The sequence below is a fragment of the Pygoscelis adeliae genome, unplaced genomic scaffold (genome assembly GCF_000699105.1).
Source record: "Pygoscelis adeliae isolate BGI_AS28 unplaced genomic scaffold, ASM69910v1 Scaffold1340, whole genome shotgun sequence".
Classification (NCBI taxonomy): domain Eukaryota; kingdom Metazoa; phylum Chordata; class Aves; order Sphenisciformes; family Spheniscidae; genus Pygoscelis; species Pygoscelis adeliae.
Genome location: NW_008823909.1, coordinates 1394 through 21020, shown reverse-complemented (window position 1 = coordinate 21020; position 19627 = coordinate 1394). Strand labels below are relative to the sequence as shown.

At 52.7% G+C, this 19627-nt stretch overlaps 1 protein-coding gene across 2 annotated transcripts; it reads right to left on the bottom strand.

The window, feature by feature from the left end:
* Positions 1 to 471: 471 nt before the first annotated feature.
* Positions 472 to 12970, bottom strand: FLOT2 (flotillin 2). Of its 2 annotated transcripts, XM_009335104.1 has the most exons (10): positions 12886 to 12970; positions 8019 to 8109; positions 3416 to 3539; positions 2871 to 2989; positions 2353 to 2466; positions 2141 to 2260; positions 1486 to 1700; positions 1116 to 1299; positions 805 to 954; positions 472 to 625 (listed from the first exon to the last, which is right to left on the bottom strand). In XM_009335104.1, the coding sequence occupies exons 2-10, from the start codon at positions 8091 to 8093 to the stop codon at positions 587 to 589; spliced, it is 1140 nt and encodes a 379-aa protein (XP_009333379.1). In that variant the 5' UTR covers positions 8094 to 8109; positions 12886 to 12970; the 3' UTR covers positions 472 to 586. The 2 variants fall into 2 exon arrangements, with proteins under 2 accessions (XP_009333379.1, XP_009333387.1); XM_009335112.1 differs by lacking the exons at positions 8019 to 8109; positions 12886 to 12970 and adding an exon at positions 4033 to 4109.
* Between the last annotated feature and the right edge of the window lie 6657 nt (positions 12971 to 19627).

The following is a 19627-nucleotide window of genomic DNA, read 5'->3' as shown; positions in this document are numbered from 1 at the left end:
TGTCACCCTCCCAGGGGGTGACTGCCACCTCTGGGAAGCCCAGCCTGCGGCAGGACTGCTAGCACTGCGGGGGCCCTGTGAGGGAGAGGATCGGGAGGGGAAAGCCAGCCACAAAACAGCTTGTGGGCAGAGGCAGGGGCTGGGCAGTGCCCAGGAGGGTCGCTGCGGGAGGGCAGGGAGCCCAGGGGAGGTGGGTCCTGGCTGTTCTCTTCCTACAGCTCCACGCTCCACGTTCCGCATCCCGCCGAGCCTCCGCTCCGAGCTCTGGGCGGCCGCCTGAGGACAGAGAACAGCAAGGCACCGGGATTGCAACACCAGACAAGCCGCCAGTCGTAACGGGATCGGATCCAAACCCCGGCCTGATACAATATACAGTTAATTACAAACTAAATCCCCTCCCACCCTTTGTAATAAAAAGAGCAGCTGATTAGACATGCATCTTTCTGGCCCTACAAAATAAGGCACCAGAGCTTAAAAATGAAACTCCAATTGTCTTTGATATAAAAGGAATTCCCACGTGTTGAAGGCAGTTGATGTCTGAGTGCATAACAGGGAGTGATCTTCACTAGCTTTGGGTTGGCCAGCCTCATGCCTGCGCCCCGGTGGCTTTCTGGATCAGGGGAATCTGTAGGAAGGGAAGAGAGAAGCTGTTAGGGCTGGACGAGGGGGAGGCAGGGAGCTGCCTGCACTCTGCAGCCGGGCAGGGCTGGGGAAGGAGAGGCTCCCCAGGAGTCTGAAAGTTTTCCGGCAGGTCCTTGTGCCCTAAGAGCCTCAGGAATTGCCAGCTGGCAGAGCCCGGCTCACCTTGGTGAGATCCACGCCGGTGATGGCACGCACGGAGGCGGGGATCTCGGCCAGCAGACGGTTCACCTCGGACGTTGTGTTGCTGCTCTCTCCACTGAGAATAACGATCTCGTCCACTTTGGAGAGGGGGGCAGCCACTTTAGCAGCAATCTGGGGAGGCAGGGAAGGAGGGCGGGATGAGCAGAGAGCCAAGGAGCGGCTCACCAGCCTGCTGGCCAAGCTTGCGGGGCCTCTCTGTGCCCCCAGACCTGGCCCAGCCTGGGAACTCCTCACCACTTGTGCGGAGCTGGGGAAAGCTGCTCCCTCCTCACCTCAGGCAACGCATCCAGCACTAGAGCCAGCTGGGCAGCTTCTCCATACTGCTGGAGTGCTTCAGCCTTCAGCTTCATCCTCTCAGCCTCCGCCATCCCGATGGCCTCAATCACGAAGGCCTCCGCTTCTCCGATCTTGCGGATCTTTTCTGCCTCCGCCTGAGCAATGAGGACTTGCTTCACCCTGGAAAGGGAAACCCAGCCCTCTAAGCAGCCCAGATCCCCGCAGCGTACCCAGCAGTGCTTCCCTCCCTCTGTCAGCCACGTGCCTGCCCCACAGAGAGCCCACTCCGCTCCCACCTCACCCCAGCCCAGCGTGCAGCCGGGCTCAGGGCTGGTCCCTCTCCGACCGGGTCACGGGCTCACTCACTTCTCGCCCTCAGCAATCTGCTGGATACGGTAGGCTTCAGCCTCGGCCGGCCGCTTCACAGTGGCTATCAGCTCCTTCTCCATCCGGATGATCTCTTTCTCTTCGACGTCGATCTGCTTCTTGCGCTGCACCACCTCGATTTCAATTTCCTCCTGGCGGATCTTCTGCTGCTCCCGGGCGCTCTGGAGCTCGTAGGCCAGCTGGGCCTCCGCAGTCTGCACACGGGAGAGATGAGAAGAGGGGTCTTGGCCATGATCTCCTGTGCGCAGACAGAAGGACCCTTGGCAGGCCCTGAAAACAGATGTGGCTCCTGCTCTGGACCAAACCTCCACCCAGAGGTGATGTCCCTATCCCCAGAGTTGCACTTGCTGTCCTTCCCTGTGCGCTCTTCCCACAGCACCTGAGCCAAACCAGCTCTGGGTTCAGCTTGGATGACCCTCCCCATCCTTTCCTCTCCTCTTAGTCCACTTAACCGTTGCAAACAGGGCAGGAGAGGAATCTGCTGCAAGGAGCGCACACTGTGACATAGAAACCTGGGTTCTCCACCTCCAGCTCTCCTAACGCACGCAGGAGGAGGAAGCCGGACAGTCCCAGGGCTACCAACACCGTCACGAACCAGCCAGAGAACAGAATCGGGCTGTCAGATACCTCTCACCTTAATGTTGACCTCCTCACTGAAGGCAGCCTTCTGCAATTCAAAAGCCCGTCTGGAATCTGCTATTTTGGTATCTGCCATGAACTTGACATCCAACATTTCCTTCTTGCACTCTGCCTCCTGCAGAGAGGAAACAGAGAGCAGAGCTCCAGGGTGTGCAGCTAGAGCAAAACAGGCTGCTTGGGGGAAGGCCAGCACGTCTCCAGACTCACCCGAATGCCAGCATCTCGCTCGGCTTCTGCCACACCGATGTCTGCATCCCTTCGGACAGCGGCAGTCTGAGTCTTTCCCAGGGAGCTCAGGTAATCCACTTTATCGTAGACATCCTGGGGAGGGGAAGAGAAGTCATAACCGTGTCAAACGAGCGACTCCATCTTGCTCCCTTGGCCAGGGTCAGAATGAGCCATGTCAGCCTGCTGCCAGAAACCGGCGTGACAGGGAGAGGCGAGCTCTCCCCGACATCTTCCCTCCGACTCCCTGGAGGCTCAGTTATCAGCGAGTTCTCTCCACCAGCCGTTTCCAGAGGCAGCTACCAGGTGCTCTTGGCCCAGCTGCCTGGATACAGGACACGCTGTGGCAGCTGTCATGGAAACTCCCGGAGGGCTGGGGCAGGCTGTTAGCCGGAGCCTTTCAGCCAGCTGCAGCAGAGGAGCCAGGGCCAGACACTGTTGTGCTGGTCCTGCAGCGCTGCCGGCTGCCCCATAGCACAGCGCCCTACATCTGGGTGTACCTTGATGGTGAAGCTCAGGATCTCGATACCCATGCGACCCACGTCAGGAGCTGCCACCTCCCGCACCAGCTTGGCAAACTGATCCCTGTCCTGGTAGATCTGCTCCACTGTCAGGGTACCTGCAGAGGGAAGGAGGGCGAAGCACTTTATTTGGGACAGGTAACACACAACAGTGTGAATCTAAGCTCAGCAACATACTCGTTGCCCCTAATCTCTTCAGATCTGGGCACAAGGGCATAATCCTCTGCCCAGGCCCTGCAGTGTGCACCAACATCTCAGTCTCACAAGCGCAACCACCACGCACACGTGCTACCTGTAACCCGTGGGGACTCAGACATCTCTTACTGCAGGCACTGAAAACTCATTTATCACAACACCCAGCCACACAGCAGGAGCTGCTGTAGGGGAGGAACAATCTAAGATGCCACCTCTGCAGTCAGCAGAGGAGGCACCCGTTGTGGCTGCTGCGGTGGCAGCAATACTGCTGGGACCAGCCAGCAGAGAAGGGAGAAAGCCACTCAAGATGCCTTCAAGAGCGTGAGCACCTAGGATGGAGCGCAGATGCCCCTCCAGCGTCTGAAGGACCACGTTCTTCACATCCTGCACGTTCTTCCCCAAGAACTGCTCACAGGCCACAGCCAGGAGCTCCTTCTCAGTCATTATCTTCACCTAGAGACAGGAGACAAAACCAAAGGGACTGAAGGTGCCTGTCTGAAGAGGGACAGGCATCCAACAGCAGCAGCAGCAGCAGAAGCAGCAGTACCACCACCAAGCTGCCAGGCCCCGTGCTACCGATGCTCTGAGGGACCATGCTGAGCTGTCACCACACTGAGCCAGGCCACCGGACCAGCCAGCGAGCCCCCGCTCACTGCTGCTGGGGAGAGCCCTGCTGCAGGCACGCGCAGCAGTGCCAGCGTCCGGGGCAGGCACCTCTCCAAACACTGACTGCAGCTCAGCGTGGAGCGGTGCTCCCTGCAGCTATCTATCCCACAGCAGCGGCCACTGGGTGATGTGGGGACAGAACCTGGCCCTACAAGTCCGTCCGACCTGATGAAAACTCTACCAAAGAGCCCTGAACTACCAGTTCAGCCACTGCACCAATACCAGACCTAGGAGGAGAGGGCTTACTATTACTACCTCTGGCCAAAAGGCATTTCGTTACCTTTCTCTTCCTCCTTCTTCACTAGAAATAATTTTTCTGACACGAGAAAGGCAGAGAACAAGGAAGAGTCTGAATTGCCCAAGGAGCAGCTTGGGAACAGGGGCTCCATTTGGTGTTCCCTGCAAGGAGAGATGAGACGAGATGGCCGTAGCACGCTGGTTTGTCCTGCTTGTGTCTGGGAGCTCCCAGCCACCCTTCGCGGTGACCCCAGTGTGCCGTGGCCAGGACTTGGTTGTCCCGCTCGGCACAGTCAGTCTGGTAACGATCCCCAGAGGTGGGGGAGCTGCCCCAGCGCTGCTTTCACCTCCCACAGTCAGAGCCAGACGTGAAAGCATGCCCAGGTCCAGACCAGCCAGGGTCTTAAGATGGTCCTGCTGGTCATGGAGCTGCTTTTTAAAGGCAAAGTGGGTTAAAAATCCCCATGGGGTACGTTAGACAGTGGACATGTGTGCTCATGAAGCTCTATAGGACCCAGCTATGAGGAGCTACGACCCACCAAGCCAACAGCTCCTGGTGGCCAGGTCCAGTCTGAGGGCTCAGGCAAAGCCTGGGCACAGGGACGCCTCTGTGTCTGGCAGCACCAGAGAAGGAAGCAGGGCCATACCAGCCACACAGCTCTGCTGGGACCTCTGGGCACTGAGCGGGTCCCACAGCACCCTCTCATGGAGACATCTGGGCTGGGCAGTGCCTCCTGTCCCACGAGATGCTGGTGGCACCCTGCGTCCTGCCCCAAGGGCCCTGGCTGGACCTGCTGCTACCTGCGATGCCAGCATGGTCCTGGCTCGGATGCCTCCAAAGCTTCAGGTGCTGCAGAGGGGCCCGCTGAGGGTCCCAATGCACGCTCTTGATGGGTTCAGAGCCTACAGACCTCATCCTGACACCTATAAGACCGCTTTTCAGGGCCGAATTGCTGGCAAAAGCAATACGACTTGAGAAAGCCTGGTCTGATGGCCCATGAGTCTGAAACGATCCTGCAGCCTAACCTCCGGAGCCGAACAGCAGCACCCGGCCCCGGCACTGCCAGAGAGCAGGACAATTGGGACCAGCCACCACCTTCTAAGGGGACCAGAGGTGGACAGCGTTAGATGTGGCGAGCTGACCAAGACTCAGCTACCACAACCCTGCCACAACCCTACCCCTAGTAACGTGAAGGAACACCAGCCTGGGCTGAGCCTATTTCCTACCTTTGCTTCTCAGGCTGGGTCTCCCAGTCAAAATGCCAAACTGAATCTCGGGCAAGCGTGGCAATCCTCTTCTGCATTCTCCCCAAGACCTCTGGGCGCCTTAAGGGGCCAAGTCACAGTGGTTTCTTGTCCCTGCACCCCCGGGCCAGCAGTGTGCACTTTCTACACAAGGGGGAGTTGGGAGAGCTGCTTATGGAGCTGCACCCGGGAGCGTGGGCCCTGCACAAGGCTCATCTCACAGCAAACGGGAGATTTGTGCAAATACCCAAACCAATTAGATTCAGCAGCAACATTTATGGCGCGCATCTGCCAGCAATTCCACCTCTCTAAACAGTCCCCACCCTTCGGAAGCTACGGAGAGGACAGTCAGAGCACGGAGCGGGACGTTCGTTAAGAGAGGCCCTGCGGTACTTAACAGGAGCAAGGAACGATTCAGCCTCTGTGAATAAAGCCAGCCAGCAGCCTGCCCGCGCCGGTAAACCCCGGACAGCCCGAAGGAGCCTGGCTACCCGCTCAATACGGATGTCAACCTACAAAGCAAAGGTTGCACAAAACAAAACAGAGTTGAGCAATTTGCGCTCAGCTTGTTTCCAGTATTTCAGACAGCGCACTGCGACACTTGGTGCTTCTTCAAATGTCATTCACATCAGAGAGAGAGAGTTTAGCTGGCAGGAAATCAGAGAGCCTCTATAAAACAATCCCATCTGGAGGATCGATACTGCTTGCGCCCAGCTCCAGCCAGCTGCAATCACAGCGAGGGGCGAGCAGAGACAATCCAATTAGCTTGAGGCTCAGAAAAATGGTACGGAAGGATACGAAGCCCGGTTTGGCCTAAGGCAGCAGCATCCCAGCGCACCCCAAGCACCCAGCCAACACAGGAAGGAGGCTACTGGTGAGTACTCATCACGTCTCTCTTCAAAAAAAGAGCAGCATCCTTATGCACATTAAGCACTTCTATTATTACGGCAAATGTTTTAAAAGGTGTTTCTCTAGTAATCACTTTTTTGCTTTTCTCCTTTTTTGCACAAGCTCTTAAAAGAAAACTGTTCACCTCAAAAGTACTTCTGCAAAATTAAGGTAACCTCTGCCATGCGCGTCCCCAACAGCCTCAAGCCTGCTTTCTGCATGGTAATTCCTTGCATCTCACAGCCCTAAACCTTTAAAATTAAAGGCCAGTGAAAAAAATGAACATTGAGAAGAGAGAATAGCATGAATGAGATGAATTGGGAGCTACATTTTTAAATCAAGGCACCTGGTGATCCAGCTTCCCGCTACCACACGCCACCCAGCCTAGACCATTTTGCAGGCAATGGAAGGATGTCCCAAAACTAGGCCAAAAAGGAACGCTGGCTTCACAGAAACACCTTTTCCAAATACAGAAGGAAAAGCCTACAGATTTATGAAATATGTGAGGGGAGACACGGGTGCATGCATGTTGCCAACCACGCAAAGACCACTGTGGTTATGTGACATATTAGCAGCTAAATGGATCTAAAGAACCGACAAATTGAAAACAAGGATGCTGGTTCACACCAATTAGTGCCAGGACGAGCTCAAGATGCTGGCTCCCGTGCTGGTGCTCTCGCACGTAGCCACGTTCCCCAACAGCAGCAGGGCGATGGATTATCCGCTGTTGAGTCACGGTCGTGCCCAGCCCTTCTGCCATGTGCGACAATCCAGAAACCGTTCCTGGCTGAATTCACATCCTCGGTTACGCACAGACACAGCACGCAGCTCCTCTGCAACGTCAGTTCAGAGCAAACCAATGAACCTAGGGAGGAACCCGCCGCTCTGGAAAGCGCTGGGTGAAATCTGCCAAGCGCTCGGTCTTAAAAGGGCTGCAGCAGCCACGGCGCTCTTCCCCGGGGGGAGCCTTTTGACGCACGTGGGATTTTGGTCACATCGCTGTGTCACTCGGCAGCTCCCCGAGGCTCCACTGCTCACCGCAGGGAACGTGGCAGTCACCTCTCCTGCAACAACAGACCTGGACGTGCCTTGGACACACGGTGACCGCAGCCTTGTGCGCACTCTGAGAACCGCTATCTTGGTTTTATACACCCAAAATGAGCTGTCAGGAGCAATTTTCAATCAAAGCATCCAGCTGCCTATTCGAGGAGTCAAATTCAGTTGAAAGCTAACAACATTTTCTTCCCAGCATCCTCCCCAAGGCAGGACCTTGTCACAAAGACAGACTGTATCAGGGCAGCAGACCTCAGAGTCTAAGAAATGCAGGTGTTTAAGTGTGCTATCACAAGCAGCAAGAGCTGGGTTTCACATATGAAGAGGGCTCGAGAGAATCAAAATTCAATTCAAGCCAGAAATTTTATACACAAATTTTAGTGCCTGGAGGGACCAAGTTTTTTCTTTAAGCTTTAACTCACCGTGAAGAATTACAAGATCCACGTGCTAATAATAATAATCCAAAGCAACATAATGGTCGATACCATTCAGGAGTGAATGGCTCAGTCCTGCAGGGTCACACACAGCTCCAAGGGCTCCACGGTACATCAGCGTTTCACAAACAGATCAAGTCACCCCCACACACCTCATTTGCCATGTGGACACATGAGATACCAGAAAAAGAGGAATGATTTTGGGGAGAGGAGGAGAGGTCACAACCCCCTTCACAACACGGGACATGCTGTAGCGTGTTTGAACCAATGAGGACAGCATGGTTTTGTACAAAAATTTGTTTCAGAGCAGTTGGCTTCTGTTCCTGGACAACAGCAACCTCTTAAGGGGGAAAACCAGATGTAAGTTAGAGACATGCATTCCTGAAATGATGTTTTGGAGTTACTGTACCTGTGCCACACCTGTGACAGTTAAAGCTACCCCCTCCGCCGTCTCTACGTCCTCACACCTGGGCTGTAACGTCATTATCTCTAGGGAAATCCTGCCAAAAAACGTAAAATATTTGCACGTTTCCAGGTAACACACACTCAGCTCTTCCCCTTGCATCTCCTGCCCTGGGCTACCTGCCGCACTCATCACAGGTAATGTAAGACAGGCGCAGTATGCAGCCAAGGGACTGCATCTGTGACTGGAGACAGACAAGTCACTTTGGCCAAGAAATAGATTTTCAGATAACACTTAAAGGCAATTTATCAGCAGAGAAAGGCTGGGAGCCAGACTGGAAACGGTACCGTGACCCCTTGCCTTCTGCTGGGCTAGCGAGGTGGCCAGAAGCTAGCAGCTTTGGGACCCCAAAGGGCCCTCTGTCAGAGGCTCCCTGTGCCACGCTGCCCAACGCCGGGGCAACGCGTGCTCTCGCTGGCTGGTGTCACTGGTTTAAAAGCACAGCATGGACCCGGGACGCTCCCGCCCGCCCCGCACCGCCACCCTCGCAGGAGCCCTGGTGCTTGGCAAAACCTGGCGCTGATGCTGCAAGAAGCAGCCCTGCCTTTGCCCTCGCCGGGTTAGCATTAACACAGACCTACCCCCTGATCTGGTTCACCTCTTCCTCTATTTTTCCTGTCTCCCGTGACCCAAAGGCAGACAGAAGTGAGTCTCCAGCTCTTTAGGGCCATGCCTGTATAGTATCCAGGCACCCAGGAACAGATCCTGCAGCTCCAGAGCTTCCTCAGTCACCCAAGGTACTTCGGTCAGACCCGGCAATCTGCAGGCCATGATTTGGTAAAACAAGAGACGTGCGTGGGTGTGGCAGGTTCTGCTTCAGGAAGCAAAGCCTGGCTCTCATGTCAGCCATAACAAGCCGGGAAGGCGTTGGGAGTCAGGACAGGGAGCCACAGGGCAGAGAACTTGTGTCAGTGAACATTAGGTCAAACATCTGAACCATGAAGGGGCTGCGCTGGGCTGCTGCGTGCACGCCCAGTCGCTCCAGGATTGGCTGGAGGTGCCGAAACGTATCTCTGCAAGTTCATGCCTGCCTTGGCCACTGTCCTAATTAAACTGGCACGCAAGCCAAGAGCTGATAAAACAGATCCCGCTGTCCAGGACACGCAAAGGCATTTTTTGCCATATGCGTTCACAGCTTTAATCAACTAGTGCAGGATTTTAGCCTTCCGAAGACCTAATCTATACTTTGAATTTAATTTCAATACTGTGCTGCTTCTTAGCTGGCAAGTCACAGGGATGTTTGGTAATTACTGTCACACCGGTCCATAACCGCTCACAGTGCAAACGTTAGTCCTGTATGTTGAAACTCATCCAAGGTCTCTATGCTGTACTTTCAAACATGACAACATCCAAAATGGGCACTGTCTCCATGTGGAGGAAGAAGGGCTGAGTAGAAACCCATATCCAAAAATGCAGAGCCAAATTGCAATTTCCCCACACACGTACAGGCTTCCTTTTGCAATGGCACAAAACCTGCCTTCCCACCTGCCCCAAATCCTGTACAGAACCCAATCTGGCCTGCTTGTGGCTCCAACACAAAAGCAGGTGCCCTTTTGCTCTCCACCAAGCACACAGTGGAAACAGTGCCATCGAGGAAAGGGTTACAGCTGGAGCAAACATCTGCAGCGTTATCAGAAGGAGCCAGTACAGAGATGCTGAATTTGGAATTTGCCAAGTATGCATCTGTCTGCATTACCTATAAACTGTGGAGTGCGCCCCAGGGCAAGTGCCGGAGAAGGGGAAGGAGAGGAAGGTATTGAGATTTCAACTGTCCCATTACAAAACTATTAGGTTTTATGTTATCCTGCTGCTGCTGCTGTTGCTGCTGCTCAAAACAGAGGGATAAACAGTTAGACACAATGTTAGGAAGCTGGTGGATTATTACCTGTGCAACCCCTGTTACGTACAGTGGGACCCCCTCCGACGTCTCAATATTCTCACAGCGACAGAGGATGGTCATAACCTCCAAAGACAGTCTGAGCAGCGAGGAATAAGGGTAGGACAGCAAATATACAAAGCAGTTATCAGAGAGTAAGACACTCATTGCAAAGGACAGACGAGACTTTCAGGTTTCGGCTTTTCCCTGTTCAGTTTGCCTTTCTCCCACTGCCCGCTCCCAGGGCTCCGTAACGCTGGGCCAGACCAGCTTCCCCCGTCAGGGCAGGGAGTTTACAGCATCCAGCTGCTCCTTTTAATGAGGCTAAACAGGCTGGGGGCTCGTCTCCACCCTACATCCCATAAGTCACCGCAGATGAAACTGAACCGTGTGTCCCACCTGGGCCGCCATCCTGCAGTCAGCTGGAATTCTCTGTTGGAGTAATCTTCACACACAGAAAATTCCTTTTTGTAATAATGTAGATGCTTCTATGCCAACGTTTAAGAGGGGCCAGAAAAATGAAAATGCCAGGGACTTGGCTACCCACCCTTGGCTAAGGCACTGATGAGAGAAGGTGCTTCCAAGTGCTGTCCTGAGAAGCTGAATAATACCATTTGGTTCCCCCAGAGGCATGTAAGACCGCGCTGCCTCTCTCACTGCTTTTATTTCTGACCCTTAAACAGGGACAGGATTTTTCTTTTTCTTTTTTTTTTTTTTCCTCCAGTCCTCAAGGTTGCAGCAGGATAAGAGCCCAGCACCCTGCCAGCTCTAACTGTTCCTTTTGTTCCCAGGTTAGTGCTACCTGGCGGGATGCTGCTGACAGCCACACAATTGCTGCTGTCTCTCTTGCTTTCAGCACTGGCAGTTCCAGAAAAGATGTCCTAATTTCAGAGGAGGAAATCTGCCTCACTCTTCATGTTAATGCAGCAGGCTCCATCTGTGGCACCACTTATGGTATTTGGGAAAGGCCCTGTTTTCAAAAGGAGAATTAAGCCCCATATCGCATGGCATGAACCGGGGGTATAGATTTTAAAGCAAAAGATTTGTTTGGGTGCTAGCATTCCTGTCAAGAGCCCCGTTTGCTAAATAGTGCACAGACTTCTATCATATGACAGCTCATTCCTGGCAAGCAGCTCTTGGCCCTGGACTCAGCCTTTGCTTAACTTAATAAGTCAGCCTCCCGAATACATCTGTTATCTCCTGCACACGGCAGGTCAAGGTCCTGCGCTGTTCTCCGGGCTTCTCACACAAGAGGAGGAGCAGAAACCACTTGTTCAAATCAGCAGTTCTCCCAATGAGACGCCTCACAAAAGTTGGGGAATGAAGCTTGTCTGGATCAAATGCAGTTCTTTAAGCACTACGCCCACAAGCCGGGCCTTTCCTTCCCCTCCCACCTCGTACGAGCATCGCTGGAAAGCCCCGGCTAAAGCAGCAGGAGTTAGCTGAGACCTCTTCATGCAGCCGGAGCACTATGGTAGGCTCTCGTAGCAATCCCGAGTACCAGCCACCTGAGAGAGGACCTGAGAGGTGTCGTGAGTCAGTTGCCAGCAGCAGCCAGGACCCCTTCGAACAAGGCAAGCTGCCTGACACCCCCCCCCCGGTGAACAGCAGCTACGGTAGTGTATCATCTGCAGAGCGAGGGCAGCAACATGCTCACTTTGTCTGCTGGTGGCAACACATGAACAGGGAAAAGAGGTGGCAAGATCAGGCGGTAAGGGTTAACTACAACCTCTGGCCGTCACTCAGTGCAAAAACCCAAAAGTCACGTCTTTATCCTTTTTCCCTATTATTTTTTACACAGGCGGAGGAAACCTGCATTGGTGAGCATGAGGGAGGTATTAGGAGAGAATAACATTCCCACAGATCCTAAAGACGAAGAGCTACGTTAGCAGGACAGCAGCACTATCACAGCATGTTAGTTCAGAGACCAGCGCGGTAAGAAGCAGCAAGCAAAATCCACGACTGAGGAAAAGGAGAGAAAGGAAATCCCGTGGTTTTGAATAGGAACGCAGTCTGCTCCCAAGGTGACAGCAGTCAGCACATCTTTAGAAAAAGAGACTTGAGGAGCAGGAGGGGGCACTGGCCCGCTGCATGCCATAAACGTGTTTGTTACCGCGTGAGGGTTTGGGCCATACTGGGCAGAACTCAGCTCCTCTTGTGAACTCATGGATGAGCCAGCCCGGTGGCCCCGCTGCCCAGCACCTCTGCGAGAGCCTCGTAGCTGTGGAGTGCTGCAAAGGCAGCAGAGGAGAGCAGGGCTCTTGCCTTCCCCTGCACAGGAAGAAACACACTGACCAGCCAGGCTACGGCCCCCTCAGCTTGGTGGGTTTTAGGTAACTCAAAAACAACGAAAAAGGAAAAAAAAAAGCAATCTGACTGCCTTGCTGCCTTGGGTTTGAGGAGAGGTGTGGACAGAGAGGCCATTTGAAAAGTACTTCAGCTGAAAGCATGGGATTTCTTTTCTTTTTTGTCTTCTGCACTGTGATACCCAGCTGTCCTCACAAAATTAGTCAGCACAGAACTCCCCCATCCCGTGATTTTATTTTGCACATCATCAATCATCATTTACTGCCAGGTAAGCCTGAAACGACAGGGTTATCTCCTGCAGGGCCCTGGACAACCTCAGCCCCATCACTCAAAGCAGAGGACGGCCAGAAGCTGCGCGGTTGTGAGGGGCCCTACATTCCCCACGCTTCAAGGCATGACACAGGGCACACGCCGTTCCTTCCAGCTACTTGCAGCGCTGTAGGCAAGGCAGCCTTCCTTCGAAGGGCCGGGAGCTGGTCACAGCCAAAGGCAGCGGGCTGGGCCGACGCTCATCCATGATTTCACACGCAGTGCCCGGTCCCGTGTTCCTAAAGATACTGCTGACAGCCCCACTGGGATGGCTTTGCCTAACTCATACTCCAAAACCACAAATAACGGGGGTCTCCTTACCTTTGGGTGTCAGTAATGCACCACCAAGCCCAGGCCCAGCCTCCGTATACATACTGCTTTACATCAGAGCCACAACAGCCACCTGCAGCACAGCAGAAAGCACAGAGATGTAGGCATTACACACACGCGCGTTGCTCTCAGCCGGGGAAAAACCTGCACCCAGACTGAGTCACGAGCAGAACAACTTCATAACAAGCCTGCCCAGCCCCTGGGTGCTGAGGAAAGGGCATCCTGGGGGTCATCGGTTCCCCCAGCGCCTCGGAGCAGGGGAAGCACTTTGGCTCGACCACGTTACAGCAAGGGGTGCTACCAAGCCAAGCTCTGCAACATGACCCAGAAGAATCCAAGCATGCTTGCAGTGTCTGATAAATAATGAATGCAGAAAACTCTTTCCAAGATCCACAGCAGCCCTGGAACACCCTTCGGTCGCCCGAAACACAGCCGGCCACTGGGGAACCCAACGTTCTCCTCCCCACCATGGGCTTCACATGGCCATTTTCCAAAGGCAACCTTTGTTTTGGAATTGTCTTATAAAATTGGAAAATAGTATTTGTAATAATTCAGTGTGACGAACAATAACACACAGAAAGCGACTGTATTTCAAACCACAGTTTTATTTTAGTTTTGTTAAGCAGTTTAAGCATTTTTAGCAAACAGAATCGTAAGCACATGCTTCAGTATCTTTAACTGTGATGCACCAGCTCCATCATGGAAAGCCATGTAAGAAATCCATCTCCTTTCCTTCACCCACCCTTAAACCCATCAAAAAGCTAGCAGGTCAGCGTTGGAGGAGGGGAGAACCCTTGAGCTCCCCAAAAACATCTCCTAGTTCTGGCTCATGCAAGTACTGTGGTTCCTGAGGCCTTCACGGTCCATCACAGAGCTGCCCGCGCCCAGAGTTCGGGCAGCCTCTAGAACTCCCCTGACACGTTTAAGATTTGACCCCAGTGAAGCCAGAAGACGCTGTCTGGATTTTCACGTCTTTGATTCAAGGCGTAAGACGCCCGCTACCTTCCAAGAGAGCACCCTGCCAGCGACCAGCCCTAGGTTTCATGCCTGGCAAGGGAGGAGCTCTGCAGCTCCCCGGCTCGGACCAGAGCTGCGAGCTGCCGTCTCTCAGGCAGATCAAGCCAGCGGTCCCTCCCTAGTCTGTTATCCGTAATCACACTTATTACAGCAGCGCCCGAGGGCCTCAGCAAGGCAAGCGCTGTACCAACAGAGCAAGAGACGGTTTCAGCCCTGCGGGACGTATCTACGCAGGCAAGACGGAGCCAGCGCAGAGGAAGAGCAGGCACGCAGGGAAAACAGCGCGGCCGCAGCGCTGTGGGAGCTTCGCGTTGTGGGAGGGGAAAGGGAGAACTGGGAAGCCAGCAGACGGCAGCCACAGAAAGACAGCCCTTTCAAGGGAGACGACGATTATTAAGTTTGCCGCGATAGGTCAAAATGAAGAAGCAAAGGCAGCACACATCCAGGCCAGCGTGCCGGCAGGGCCCTCTGGACCGCAGGAGGGGACTCTGTCCTCCAGCTGCGCCTCCTCCTCCTCCCCATCCTCCTCCCCATCCTCAAGTGTTTGGCCATCTTCCGCTATCAGCTAAGGATACCGCCTGCTTCACTGGCTTCCATGCAATGGTTGATACACCGACACATCGGCCCCATCTACAATCCTTCACCCTCCGATTTCAGTAGGAAGTAAACACAAATGGGAGACGGATTTACACACTTTTTCGGGTCTCCTGTGCTCCACAGCCTGGAGGAATATTCTCCCGTCACATCCGAGACAGCCTCTGGATACCTTCTTCCTGTAGCTGGAAGGCTATTTCAGCCAGGCAAGGAGTTACAGAACCTGATGGTACAATATCCCGCAGGATAACAACCGCAACGCCTTTTAACATTTCTTGGAGGACGTCAGCCCGGTTAGCTCAGCCTTTTAGCCAGGCCCTTGTTTTCCAAGAACAGGAAGGGAGGTGTTCCTGGCAGTCAGGAAAAGCAGCTCCACGTGGAAAGGTACTTTATTTCACAGGGTCTTTGCTGAACCTCTGGTAATCGTTTCATAATAATGTTCTGAGAAAACTCCGCACCCTAAACACACTGTTGTTACAAGAACGTGCCTCTCCACACAGATGTTTCTTCTATTCTGCAGGCAATGCAAGGAAATACCTTATTTAGTGTGACACCCAAAGCGAGCCCCATGCTTGCTTCCCAGCGCTACACAACGTTGCTGCACAGCACAGTTTACTAAGCTAGGTTATATGTCAAAAAAAACGTTCAAAGCATATGAAAAATCAGGGAAAACTAACACATTAAACAGAAGCAGGATGCCAGCTGGTTGCTTTCATGCAAGCTGGACGTCTGAGCGCAGCAGAGCTCCGTCCTGGTAACGCAAGTCAGATGAGCCCAACGCTCATTTCCCTTTGCAGTCCCGCAGCCTCTTTCCCAAGTCTCAGAGAGCAAGCGAAAAAGGAACCAACAAAGCGAAATCTTTGCAAGGCTAAAGAATAAACCCTCTTGCACAAGGAGATTTGGCAGAGAAATTGCCTTTTCCAGCTATAATGCGCCCACTGTTCTAGCAGCCCGGGTCTCACAGCCGCTTGGCCATCGCTTCCACAAACATCCACCGTGCCTCTTCCGGGGCAGTGTACGGCGGCCAGGCGCACTACAAATGGAGGATTCATAGCCGGGAAGCCACCATCCAGCTTGGCCTCTTCCCAAACGAGGGGGTCCCATGTTCAAGCAAGAATTCCCAGAACCACCGACACGCACGTTGTCTGGTTTTTGTTGTTTTTTGTTTTTTGTTTTTTTTTTAATGAAATGAGATTAATCACTTGGGAGTTTGTAGATAAATGTTACGGGGACACGGGGCTCAAAACATCAAAGCCGGGACAATTTGAGGTTGTGAACAAGCTCTGTTGTTTGCTCTCCTAAGGTAACTCGAGGCAATGAGCTTGTATTCTGGCAGGAAGCGGTGAGCATTCAGAAATCAGGTCGTGGTAAACAGGCTGCTACGATAACTCGATAGCTATATTCCTTCCCAGAGACCGCTGCAGGCTGAACGCAAGAACAGAGCAGACACCGCTGCCTTCACCTGCACAGAAAGAGCTGCCACCTTCACGCCTCAGTTCAGGGCAACCTGGTGCTGGAGACTCCTCCTCCAGGAGGACCCGCCGCCCAAGTTGGGAATAAACAGCTCGGTCCAGTCGGACAGAAGCTGGATTTGTTAGAAAAACAGCCCTGTGCTGGGAGGTGTCATGGGGTGCAGAGTGCAGCAAGCGAGTGCAGAAAGACAAGGAAAAAATTGATAATTCAAACCAGTGACTGACAAAAGACATAATAGAGAGGAGAGGGAAAGGCAAAGGCATACAGAAAGAAACTCATATAATAAAGCAGGGTCTAGACTAAAGTCAGTGTCTGGATTCTTAGGCCCTACTGTGCATATAAATTAGGCTTTGTCCACATGCAGAAACGGCACAAGGTTAACAAAAATTAATTTTAAAAGATGCAGGGTTCTGAGTTGAATCCATAAAATGCTTTGACGGTCACTACAGCTGATGAAAGCAGATTATGCTGGCTAGCTTGTTTTGGATGTCATCTATATCAAAATGACTCATTTTAAGCTATGAGTTTATGCTACAATGCTACAGAGTGAGTTTAAAAAACACACGTTTAGTTTAACTCATCTTGTAAACAGAAACCCAGAGAAGACAAACCACAATGAAGTTACACAACAAAACTACAGAGATACTGCCCCAGCATTCCTCTTGGCAACCAAAAGGAAAGCCCCGAGGCTTTTCTGTCTACCTCCTTCTCCTTTCTGAAGAGTAATTTGCAAGTCTTGGAGATTTAACAAGCACCTAACAAGGGGAACCTTGAGCCCCACCACCTGCAAAAAGCTGAAGAACTACCTCCGAGAAGGAAACATCACAGAGGAGCTGCATCAGTTGCCTTTTGTGCAGGAGGTGAATAGCTGTATTGAGCACCGGCAATCTCGTGCTACAAACTTGAGACAAGCTGCGATGCCGCACTCTGGACAGCAACCACCGAGCATCACAAGCAGCATGAAACCGACCGCAGGGAAAGATTTTTGGCTAGCCAAAACGAAGAACCTAACTTTGCAGGAGTACTCAGTTAAACCTGGCAGACGACAAGCAGTGCCACCGTCAGTTTTCTGCACGGTTTGCCTGGTGCGAGAGGTAGAATACCTCGATCTCAACCCCGGGGAACAGTTTTGAACTCCGGCTCCAAAGGCACGAATGCAGACAAGGGCAAAGCCTCACGTGAAGCCCAGCTGCAGCTGCCTACTCCTTCCCACAAACTCGTATTGCTTTTGAGGCTGAAGAACTGGGATCGCAGCTAGCCAGCGTCACATAGGCCTGTAGCTGGAAGTGGAGGGACAACCCCGATGCCATCAGCCCCACCACGAGCGTTAGGTCTCAGATGCCTCTTGCTGCTCACCATGCCTCTCTGCAGGACACGGCCTGGACCTTCTCCTCCCATTCCATTTTCATGCAATCGACTGTTCTCGCCTAAGTGTAGTTCTCTGCATTTCTCCCTATTGAACCGCATCGTGCTTCTTTCAGACCATTCGGTCAACCTGTTGAGTTCATTTTGGTTCTAATCCAGCTCTTCAAAGCTCGCGAATCCATTCCCAGCTCAATACTGTCTGCAAATTCAATAAGCACATTCTCGATTTCATTATCCAAGCCAAAACAAGGAACTTGCTTGATAAATCCTTTCAGCTGAACAGTGAGCCACTGTCAAGTTCCCTGGCAATGGTTTTCCAGGCAGTTTCATATTAATTTTATAGTATCTGAGAAACCAGTTCCTCCTCACACTGTGGACTGTAGGCCTCTTGCAGGAAGGGCTTGCAGAGCCTCAAGAAGCCTTTATTTCAGGCTTTCAAAACTTAGAGAAGTACCATAGAACAGCACAGTCACATTGGCTCAAAATCATGACCAGTTCCTCTTGCAGGAATAAGAAGGTTGCCGTAACAGGATGAGAGAGCTCAGAGCAGCTCTGGGAGGGTTAACCGCCCCTGACTGCTGGGGTGCGGCAGGAAATGTTTACACAAAACTGGAATTAACTGCTAGCTCTTCTTCTACTTTGAACGAGATCAAGGAGCCCCAAAGGGCGCCGTACTAAAGTCTGAGAAACTGAGCGGGACGGTATTTCTCAAGCTGACTTCTGAGAAATGATAAAAGAGTGTAACAAGCCTTAGTAAAGCGAAGGTGTACAACATCTGCCGCTTCTCCTCATCCCCTAGAGTGCTAACCCACCTGAGAGGGAAGTCAGATTAGCTGGGCACGGCTCATACTCAGCAAATACACGTTGCTTGTTTTCTTCTAGGTGCTTACGAGTGGTGTATTTGTTTCAGTATTCTCCCAGGAAATAAAGGTAGGTTGACTGGGCTGCAACTCCCCCGACTTTTTTTCCTCCTTTCACATCCTGAACTTTTGCGGGAACAGCAGTTTGTTCTGACCCAGAAACACGGTGGGCTGCGCCAACCTTCCCCTGCCACGTATCTCCAGGTTGCTCACCTTGAAGCTGTGGGACCACTGCTGCGCGGTGCCGCCCTGCAGCCCTCGTCAGCCTGAAGGAAAATGCCCCAACTGTAGAGATCTGGGCAATGCCGTGTACTTACGGGAACTGTGGGATGAGCAGGGCTATTATAAATCACATCTCCTTATTATGAGACTCTGCAGAAATATTATAGCATTGTATTTCAAAATTAGCAGCTCGATCCTTAGCCGCGAAAGCTGCATTCAGCCAGACTGTAACCCAAACCCAGCATTATGCATCTGAGACAACCTATTTAGCTGGTGGGAACATTCGGCTATCAGGATGAACAGGTACTTTGTGTATCTCCCCGAAAACTTGACCGGCTCCAGCTGCGCTTGGAGAAGACTCAGTGATGGGCCAGGCGCCTGCCAAAGCCTCCTCAGAGCTTGCACCAAACCTCACCCGGAGGCTCCCAGCACCTCTACCCTCCAGCAAAGTTAGACTCACATTCCAGAGAGACCACCATGGCCTCCGTTGGGCTTTGTGGAGCGTTCTTACAAAGCCTGGGCTCTACATTTCATGGACGGATTGGCTAACCGAGTGCAGTTTCTTAGAAGGAGATTGGTGTTGCTCAACAGGGGAAGGGTGCGAGTGCCAGCGGAGTGCTGACCCATGCCCGGGAAGCGGCTTCCCAAATAAGGCTACGAAGCTCCTGCACACACAGACGTTCCCAAGGCACAGCCGGCTGCTCCTTGAGCACTGGAGGAACTCGAGTGTCTCACAAGAAAGTGAAAAGAAAGAACACCACTCCTCAGAAAAAACCCACATGCCGGGGAGGGACGTGACCAAACTTCCTTTCAGAGGCACAGGCTAAATTTACAATAAAGAAAACTTTCCAATCAGCTTCATGATCTGGAGGTGCCTTCCCGCAAAGTGAAGTCTTTCAAATAACAATTGTATAACAATTCAAGACTGCAAGCCAAAAGCCTGCTTTTAATATTATTTGCTGTTGGTTTATTCTTCCCTTCCCCCTCTCTCCCCAAATCCAACCTAATATCACGCAAATAAATGCTGGCCCCCAAGGTCCCCTCTGCTTTTCCCTGGAGAGACACGGCTCAAGTTCCTGGAACTACAACTGCTTGTAGTTACGCGCCTCCCACTAATGCCCTGGCATTCACTCTGCACGTAAGCACGGAGGAGCTGCGGGGCTCTGCATCTCTCAGGCTGCCCCTGAAGCTCAGAGACGGTG

Excerpts from the sequence above, each read along its gene's own strand:
- FLOT2 (XM_009335104.1), bottom strand. The coding sequence starts at position 8,093 with ATGACGTTACAGCCCAGGTGTGAGGACGTAGAGACGGCGGAGGGGGTA. Across the intron at positions 2,990-3,415 it reads GCATCTGCGCTCCATCCTAG|GTACCCTGACAGTGGAGCAG; the intron begins GTGCTCACGCTC and ends TTCCCTCTGCAG. Across the intron at positions 955-1,115 it reads TGCTGGATGCGTTGCCTGAG|ATTGCTGCTAAAGTGGCTGC; the intron begins GTGAGGAGGGAG and ends CTGCCTCCCCAG.